Source organism: Arachis ipaensis, chromosome B09 (genome assembly GCF_000816755.2).
Source record: "Arachis ipaensis cultivar K30076 chromosome B09, Araip1.1, whole genome shotgun sequence".
Classification (NCBI taxonomy): Eukaryota; Viridiplantae; Streptophyta; class Magnoliopsida; order Fabales; family Fabaceae; genus Arachis; species Arachis ipaensis.
The window spans coordinates 161,873-171,141 of NC_029793.2; the positions used below are offsets into that span (position 1 = coordinate 161,873).

Below are 9,269 nucleotides of genomic sequence, written 5' to 3' on the forward strand. Positions count from 1 at the left end.
CTTGTTTTTTTTTTTTTTTTAAATTTTCTGTGGTACAGATTGGTGGTAATGTAGTGTTATAATTTTGCTAAAAAACACAAATGAATATGATCTCAATTTTTATTTGGGTGTGGAATATACAGTGATGCGTCAACGAATATACCTAAAATAACAGTTTTAGTGGATAACAAACAGATAAACATACTAACGTAATAAGGGCAAAATATTGATCCTTGGTTAACGGTGAACCAGTATTTTGTTGGTGAAGCACGTGATCAACATAAAATTGAAACAGGAGCGAGAGTTCAACTCTGTTTGTCTGAGTCGTCGCTCTAACGACAATGCAAGATTCCACGTCATGCCACAATAGCCTCTGACCCAATGGATAAGAGCTCGAATCGCCTACATTGACCTCTCACGTTTCTTTTCTATTTATACCTTCCGCTTCCAGATCCCATTTTGGATTTGTAGCGCCTTTCATTTTATCTAATATCACCTTCGAGTTCTCAACGAGGAAACCCACTATTTTAGGATTTAATCTCAATTCTCAAGTCTCAAAATTCCCGTGTCTTAAGGATTTCTGATTGATTATGGCTGTTGCTGGGGTTATTGGTGGTAATTCATGGTCATGGATGCAATTAGGATTTCAAGAAAGAAAACAGAAAAGACTTGAGATTTGTTGCTCCTCTTCTTCTTCTTCTTTGACGGATTGTTATAAGACCTTAAGAGTCCAACCCGGTGCGTCTCAATCCGAGGTTAAGAAGGCTTTTAGACAGCTTGCACTGCAGGTTTCATCCCCGGTCTCCTTAATTAATTAATTAATATTTAAAACGTTTGATAATCCTTAATTAATTCATATATTTGGTCTTTTGTTGTGTTTCAGTACCATCCAGATGTATGCAGAGGGAGCAAATGCGGGGTGCAGTTTCACCAAATCAACCAGGCTTATGATGTGAGTTATCTTGCTGAGCTTATTGCTTTTGTAATGCATGAATTTAATATTGATAATGCTTATGACGGTGATGCTAAGTCAAAATATGACCTCTTTGGTATGATTGATTTGAATAAAAATGCTGAGATTGGAATTGCTAATTGCCATAACTTTCGTAGGCCACATAGGTTGTAGCAGAATTTCGGATCTAATTGGGGTTTCCATGTGACTTATGTGGAATGCAGGTTGTAATGTCCAATTTGAGAGGAGAATCCAATGAAATGGAAATGGAAATGCATGAAGCATGCGAAGATGATGCAGGCATCGATGAAGCAATGAGGGGAATGAATGATCCAGATTGGGACCTGTGGGAAGAGTGGATGGGATGGGAAGGAGCAGGAATTCGTGATTATTCATCTCACATTAATCCTTACATTTGAAATTGCTTTGTAATTTCTCTCTCTTTTTTTTTAAAGTTTAATTTCAATTATGTATTTAGTTAAATGCTAAGGGCCTTCTTCCGCCTTCAAAAGTGGTTGGGGTTTGTGTAGATAGAGAGAGTGTAGAGCTCAAGTGGGTTAAAGGTAGTCTTGACCTCTGCATAATTTAAGCCTATGTTAACAAAACCAATCAAACTTGAAAAAGAATTAAAACTTAAAAAGCTTCATCACCCAATTGCAGTTTGATCATACTGCGTGTGATCTATATTATTATCTTTTTGTAAATAAATTCAACAAGATTAAGCAATTGCCTCCTTGCCATTAATTTTAGGCGATTCTTGTGATACTTCATTCAGCAATGTCTGTATTTCAATTCAACTTCGAATGTTGCTAAGAAAAGCCAGTTACTGAAATGGAGCTAGAGCTAAACGTTGTGTATGAAATAATAATTATGTTTTTTTATTTTTAAACTTTCATATTCACCGAGAAGAAAGAAAGGCTAAGAACCACTGGCCAACCCAAAGTCAACCTCATGCTCGGGTGCTCAAGAAATTAAAAAAAATAATTAGTTTGATGGTTTGGTACTAGATGGCGTTTCACAGTTAATGACTCTCAGGTATGAGTCTTCAACATCATCACCTCCCTCTCCTCTTCCCATAAGTTTTGGGCCCGGCAACCTGAGATACTCCTTTGCTGCATCTTCGACTCCTTCACCACCCTTCTCACCACCATTTTCCATTCATAATTCAGCCGAGAACATAAGGCATCAGTATTTTCATTGGATTGCCAGCATCCTCAAGTATTGGAATACAAGAGCATACGCTTCAAGGACTTGTAATTAGTCCTCTTCTCTTTTCATACACATTACTTTCATGCAAGTACATTTCGCATTAGCAATAGTTATAGACTTATAGCAACATAAAATTTGATTGTGCATGCTAATAAAAGAATACAAGCATATACTGAAGATGAAGATATCACTCACCACATCTTCTTCCTCTAAATAAGAGCAGGTTGGAATGGTTTTTACAAAAATGCTCTTTGTTTCATTCATGATTCCTGAGAGCTGAGGCATTTTAGCTGTAGTCCCTTAAATACCTATCATTGCTTGAACATATGTACTGATTACTGAATGAATCCATGGTCATTTGACGTTTTAGCACTTCCTTGTGTTCAAAGTTGTGGTTAAACATCACATGAAGTTCAAAATTCAGTTCTGTTTCTTAGTGGAAGATCTCCATGGACCATGGGGATCAACCCGATAATATCGGTTTCACTTACCACTCACTATATGGACATGCTGATATCCTTTTACTGTTGGATTTCAAAAGGCTGATTTCTGCGGAACTGCACATAGATAATTAAATGTTTTTATTAATTAAGAAGGCCATGCTTTTTACACATATTACATACAGATATTTAGATTATTCGTCCCCGTTTGCTCGGTCCTAACCTTCCCTCTGATAGTAAAAATAGCACTTACGCTCCATTTACACCCGTGAAATGCAATGAAGGGATACAAATAAATCGCGTTGAACTCTTTCAAAGTGAAGATAACCAGAGCATGACATTTTAGTTTTGTTTTTGTGGGGGCAAAGGTTAACAAATTTTGATTCATCAATGCAGAAAAGGAAACCATATAATAATTACTTTCTCGTTTCCCAGCTTCTTCCCTCCAAAGAACAAACGAAAAAACAAGCACAGTATGTGCCAATAATAGCGAGTCACAGGTTTTATTTTAAAACAAGGAAAAAACTGAAAAGGATATGCTAAAATTTTGACCGTTGGTAGAGAGAGAGTACTAATATGTTTGAGAATTGTTTAATTAAGAAATGTCAAGTGGCAAGTGGGTGCAGGCGTGCAGCAACGGTTGGAATACTAATCCTTATTATTATAGTCTATAGTCTATAGAGAGTGCCAAGTATGAAGGGTGAAGGCATGATGAGGTGGGTGTTGGTGTTGGTGTTGACCCTCTCCCTTTGTGGTGTGCCTGTCAGCGCCACAGACCATATTGTGGGAGCCAACCGTGGGTGGAACCCTGGCATTAACTACACTCTTTGGTCCAATAACCAAACTTTCTTCGTGGGCGACCTCATCTGTTAGTATTCACTACTCTCTCTTCATCCTCCTCCTTTTTTTTCTTGACTCTTGTTTATTGTATGCATAATTGCATATGGTTTTGACAGCATTTAGGTACCAGAAAACGCAGTACAATGTGTTTGAGGTGAACCAGACTGGCTACGACAACTGCACCACACAAGGGGCCATTGGCAACTGGAGTAGCGGCAAAGACTTCATAACCCTCAAAAAGGCCCAAAGGTACTACTTCATCTGCGGCAATGGTCAATGCTTTAACGGAATGAAGGTCTCCATACTTGTGCATCCCCTCCCTCCTCCTCCTCCAGCTCATCCTCCTCATGCCTCCGCCCATAAGTCTGCTGCTCCGCGCCTTCATCTTCCCGCTCTGCTCTCCTCCCTCTCTTCTTTTGTTTGGCTTGCTTGGAATCACATCTAGAGACTTTCTCTCGTTTTGTGTCACTTCACACACACCACTTGCTTTATTTATTTTTCATGTAACGTATACTTCCTTGATTTATGTTTGAAAGCTCTCGGATTTCAAATTGTTGAAAATGATATGCCCTACTAAACCACCCTGTTAATAAGAAAGATATGCAGAATCATTCTATCCCTTGGTGAGGGACAGAATTAGCAATCTATAGTGTGCGTCAATGATGCTGTTTCAATAGTGACTCACTTTAGTCTCTGATTACGACCTCGGTGGTCCATAACCGCGTGGCCAATTCAATAGTGTTAGATTTGTTTGTTAACCATTGTTTTGTCCTAGAAGTGGAACTTTTCATTGTCAATCCAATCAAGCCTTAATTGACCAAAAATAAATAGATAAGTAAGGGAGAGTATGTTTATTGCTTGGCCTCAAATTTCATTGATCTTTTTAGTGTGCATAACTGGACATATACTAGAATGATTTAGTTGAACTTCAACTATGCTTTATATGTTGACGAGTAGGGTTAATTTTCTCCTAATATAAAAGAAAGTAAGAAACCAGTGGTGTACTGGTGTCATGTTAGGGGAGCCCTTGCAAGACAATTTGATCTCTTGAAAAACAAACTGCAACTAAAAAATAGCCTTCTGCCCTTACCTATTACAATGAAGAGCTAAGCTACCCAATGCTGCAACCGCACACTCACAATTGACAAGGATACATACAATTACAAACAGAGTTTATGCAACTTGTAGGCTCTAGCGAAAACACCACAAATAACTTATCTGATAGATGATATACATACAACATGAATCATTCAGGTTCCATGAACATCACTAAACACCTAAACCTATTCGACAGTGCCCTTCTGTTTTCTCCTTGATCTGCTATATAATCTGGAAGGTGGTGAAGGGGAGAACTCAAATGGAAGTGGCGGAAGATCCATCTCCCCTTTCAAAATTTTAACAACGTCCCCAATATCAGGGCGCAACTCTGGAATTCTTTGCAAGCAAGCAAGCGCCAAGTTGATACAAAGGCTTGCTTGGTCCTTGTTGTAATGTTCCTTCAATTTCTCGTCCACTAGTTCTAAAATGTTACCCGCTTGAGCAAGATGCCTACACCAGCTGATCAAATTAGCTTTCTCAAGCTTCATGGGAGATGCCAGAACATGTAGCGGCCTTCTTCCCGACACAATCACAAGAATCAAAACCCCAAAACTATATATATCGGCCTTCTCCATTAAGAAGCCGCAGCCGCCATACTCTGGAGCCACGTAGCACAGTGTCCCTCTCATGCTGGTTGTGCTGCTGAGCTCGCGGCTGAAAAGATCCCCACTCCACATGTCACTTCCAACGGAATGAGTGCTCTTCTTCTTCCATCCTCTTCTGAAGCTGAACTCCCCATTTTGATCATACTCATTCTGACCACCCTCCTCTCCCAAGTTCTTTCGTTTGCAAAGGTAAAATCTTCTGCCCAGATCAAAATGGGGCACTTTTAAGCCTTTCTTCCACCTGGCTTGAAGACTCTTGAGCTTGCTGCTGCTCTTGCTCAATTCAGCAATGTGCTCTTCTTTCCACCACTCTCGCATCTTCCGCGGGTTCTTCTTCTTTCTCTCAACGGTGCTTTCCATACCAAAGACCTGCTGTAGCTGGGGTCCGTTTGCATCACTGGCTTCATCCATTGGACCTGATCTTTCCAACTCAGCTTTGTCGGCAACGTTACTCTTTGCATCGACCCAATCTGCGTTGGATGGGCCGATCTGACTCCCTATCCATTCCGTGACATAGTCTCTGCTGCATAATTCACCGCTTCCATCCTGTTTCCACCACCAGTCCTTTCCCCATTGCTTCCCATTTGCCTTGTCATCGTCCGCGAAAGAAGCATGAACTCCAGTTAGGTCCTTGCTATGATCAAGGCTAGAAAACTCATCATCATAAGGAACAAACTTGCCACTCCAATCATCCCCTCCCAAATCAAAAGTAGAGCTTTCCTTGCCTTTAGTATTTACAGTGGTGATTTCAGCTTCGGCGGCAGCAAGATTGGGATTGTAATTAAAAGAATTCAAGTTGAGAGGTCTAACATTGAAGCAGGGCCTGCTAATGCTATTCTTGGAGGAAGAGGAGGCTTGCAAGGCCATAGCGAAATCAACTTCATCAACACTCTGAGTGTGAGTGTGAGTGGGAGTATGAGTGTCGGCAGTTAAGTTACCTGAAAGATCCTGGCTGAACAAGTCGACAGCAAGATCAGGAGGGTCGAGCTTAATCCTGGAGAGGCCGAAGTCGGAGATCTTGGCACGGCAGTCTGCGTCGAGCAGGACATTGCTAGGCTTGACATCGCCGTGTATGACGGGCGGATCACATCCAAGGTGCAAGAACTCGAGAGCCCTGGCAACATCGAGGATAATGGAGAACCTTCTGTCCCAAGTCAAGGTGACATCTGCATCTGCATCTCCAAAGAGGGACTCCTGGAGGCTTCTGTTGGGCATGTACTCATACACCAACACCCTCTTGTTCCTTTCCACACAGTAGCCCAGCAGGGTCACCAAGAAGGGTGACCTCAGCCCTCCCAGAACCTGCACCTCATTCTGGAACTCTCTCTCTGCCTGCACCGTCATGGAGTCCAACCGCTTTATGGCAATCAGTTTCCCGTCCCTCAGTATTCCCCTGAACACAGTGCCCGACCCACCCTTCCCTATCACGTTGCACCTGTCAAAGCCGTTGCTCGCTTGCTTCAGGTCTTTGTAGGAGAACCTCTGCAGCTTCAACGGAGCACTTGCGTCGAACGGGATGGTTTTTGCTCCTCTGTGCACCACAGACTGCCACAAATGGTAAAGGAAGTAAAGCACAGAGCACAGGATCACAGCACAAGCTGAAATGGACAGTGCAAGGAACACGCCCTTGCTCTTTGCCCTGCTAACACTTGCTGGCAACGCTCTTGAAGGCATGGCGATGAATGATGAGGCAGATGAGCATTCTCGTGTTTTTTTATTATTATTATTATTATTGTTCCTCTTTTGTTTTCTTTTCAATGGGTATCCAAAGTGGATCGCTTGCTTTACGATTAGATAATCATCACTCCTCTGGCCTCAGGTCTGCCTCGGGCCTCAGGGGACGAGACCAACTCTATTCTACTTGATTTGTGCTTTCTTTTCTAATTTTCTTTTTTGTATATTGATTAATATCTATGGCTGTGGAAACTGGAAAGTGAAGTGAGAGATAGAACAAAAGGGAGGAATGCATGGGACCCGACCTGAGGTACTTTTGACTAAAAAGATAGCTATGCATCCAAAGTCATACATTACTTACACCAGGACCAAGGTAGGAAACCACGCCCTAAACTAAATACAAATGAATTATAATGTTGCAACGGGATTACTTCATTTATTAATAAAATCAAAGTGTTTTTAAACTGTTCAGGATTATGTCTCGTGATTATTTATTTTAAATTAACATATCCTTTGCTTAAATCATGGGAGGTCTGCACAGTAAGGCGTAGCATAAACAACAAATCACTTTGTCTTGCGCGCAATCACTAGACATGAGCGCTCCTTAGAATGTAGTGATTTTTTTTTATATGGAAGAAATATTGGTGTTTTTTTGGGAAATGGGATTATTTGGTGTAATTACATATGGATGAATTTTGTAGGTAAAAAGGTCAACACGTGGGGGCGTGTTGGACACGTGGCAGCATCCTGGCCAACACGTGGGGGCGTGGTGCAACACGTGGCAGCATATTGACCAACACGTGGGGGCGTGTTGAATGAGTTCCACAATACTGTAATACACTTCAAATATCAATATTCAACCAAAACACCATCTCCATTTCCATATTAAAAATAATTTCTGTAGAAAAAATATACTGCCCCTTTTTTATTCCCTTTTTCTTTTTTTGGGACCGATTATTCCTTCTTGTTTCACTCTCCATAACCATACCTGTGACCTGTGGCATGGACATGGTTGGATGGATATCATAACTTCTTGTCTTCCATTATTCTCTCCCATTGGAGCTCCGGTCCCATGTTGCACTATAATACACCACAATACATACTCACTGTTCGCGATATCCTTATTATTTAGGTCACAGTTGAAGATATATATCATATCATTACGTTTCATATGTATTAGATAATAGAAGACTTGCGGAATAAACACGTTTTTATATTGTCGCACGTGTTTTTGTCCCGGGCACATCCGGCTTCTAATGAAATTTCACACGACGAACAAAAGACTTTGCCAATGTCATCTTCGGCCATGCGCTCCATGACATGTTTGTTACTTGAGAGCGAAGTTAGTTATTATTTCTAAAGAATGCAATCTTGTTTTTTTTTCTCTTGGGTATTCCTATACTTGTTCACACCCCCTCTTTCCCACCAATTTTCATTTCTTGTCATGAAACATCATTTAGAGAGTTGTTATCTATATCAAAACAATTCGCGGCAGAAAAGGGGGCGGAGAAAAAGAAAAATAAGTTATGTTGGAATATCCTTAGAGAATAGTTATTGTTTTTTCATCGTTGCATGCTACAAATATTCCTTTAATCTTTGAGGCTCTACTTTCCGGTTTCGAGAGATCATTGTTCATTGGGATAACACAAACAGCTAAGCAACGAACAAATAAAGTAAGAAAGTAGGTTTTAATTAGGGTGGTGTGATCAGTGCTCTGTGGCGTCCACTTTGTGGAGGGCCAAACCAAAAGGAATGATCTGCATATACAGCATGCCACATGTCTCACTAAAGGTAAGTGCACATATTAGCTGTCTTAAGGGGGAATGTTGTTATTGCGCATTGCGATGAGCATGCACTCAACAAAAGACACTCTAATTTAAGGATAAGTCTAGGACCAATATTTTTATTGAAATTTGGCCAGCACTTAACTATAAAAAAAAATAATTAATCTTACATCATTAGATCTCATTTCACATCATTGAAAATATTAATAATGACTAATTGATAGTTAAACATCACAAATTCTGCTAGCCCCCTAACACTCTTCTTAATTTAATTACTTTTGAGTGCTTCAACACTTGCACATATAATAATATTAAGTATATATTAAAATTAATTATTAAAATTAATTTATTAATTATCAAGAATACATATTTAAATCGTCATGGAGTGTAAAATGTTTATGTAAAAATTGACTATTATCATAATTTTTTATAGGATATAGAGATTTATGTCAACATTAACTATTGTTAAAGGGTGTAATAATTTACATATTTTTTTTGTTTTTTTTTCTCTTTTCACTATCTTGTACTATCATTTATTATACCTATCATCTTATGATAGTAGTTAATTTTTAAGTAAATCTCTAATTTCTACCAATTTATGATGGTAATTAGATTTCACATAAACTTTTATTTTTATAGTGGTTTATGTATAAATTTTAAAATTTTTACATTCTGTAATTATTTATAT

The 9,269-nt window shown here is 39.6% G+C and overlaps 3 protein-coding genes across 4 annotated transcripts; 2 read left to right on the plus strand and 1 right to left on the minus strand.

Moving 5' to 3' along the window:
* On the plus strand, positions 340-2,512 carry LOC107617646 (chaperone protein dnaJ 8, chloroplastic). Of its 2 annotated transcripts, XM_016319460.2 has the most exons (4): positions 340-767; positions 863-931; positions 1,156-1,359; positions 1,834-2,512. In XM_016319460.2, exons 1-3 carry the CDS (start codon positions 570-572, stop codon positions 1,348-1,350), a joined length of 462 nt encoding a protein of 153 aa, XP_016174946.1. In that variant the 5' UTR covers positions 340-569; the 3' UTR covers positions 1,351-1,359; positions 1,834-2,512. The 2 variants fall into 2 exon arrangements, with proteins under 2 accessions (XP_016174946.1, XP_016174945.1); XM_016319459.2 differs by lacking the exon at positions 1,834-2,512 and having other exon boundaries at positions 1,156-1,615.
* Positions 2,813-4,100, plus strand: LOC107617645 (lamin-like protein). The gene is made up of 2 exons (XM_016319458.2): positions 2,813-3,448; positions 3,537-4,100. Exons 1-2 carry the CDS (start codon positions 3,274-3,276, stop codon positions 3,863-3,865), a joined length of 504 nt encoding a protein of 167 aa, XP_016174944.1. The 5' UTR covers positions 2,813-3,273; the 3' UTR covers positions 3,866-4,100.
* Positions 4,356-7,215, minus strand: LOC107617643 (putative receptor-like protein kinase At1g80870). Its single transcript, XM_016319455.2, has one exon. The coding sequence runs from the start codon at positions 6,795-6,797 to the stop codon at positions 4,704-4,706; it is 2,094 nt and encodes a 697-aa protein (XP_016174941.1). The 5' UTR covers positions 6,798-7,215; the 3' UTR covers positions 4,356-4,703.

Excerpts from the sequence above, each read along its gene's own strand:
- LOC107617643 (XM_016319455.2), bottom strand. The coding sequence starts at position 6,797 with ATGCCTTCAAGAGCGTTGCCAGCAAGTGTTAGCAGGGCAAAGAGCAAG.
- LOC107617645 (XM_016319458.2), top strand. The coding sequence starts at position 3,274 with ATGAAGGGTGAAGGCATGATGAGGTGGGTGTTGGTGTTGGTGTTGACC. Across the intron at positions 3,449-3,536 it reads CTTCGTGGGCGACCTCATCT|CATTTAGGTACCAGAAAACG; the intron begins GTTAGTATTCAC and ends TGGTTTTGACAG.
- LOC107617646 (XM_016319460.2), top strand. The coding sequence starts at position 570 with ATGGCTGTTGCTGGGGTTATTGGTGGTAATTCATGGTCATGGATGCAA. Across the intron at positions 768-862 it reads TTAGACAGCTTGCACTGCAG|TACCATCCAGATGTATGCAG; the intron begins GTTTCATCCCCG and ends GTTGTGTTTCAG. Across the intron at positions 932-1,155 it reads AAATCAACCAGGCTTATGAT|GTTGTAATGTCCAATTTGAG; the intron begins GTGAGTTATCTT and ends TGTGGAATGCAG.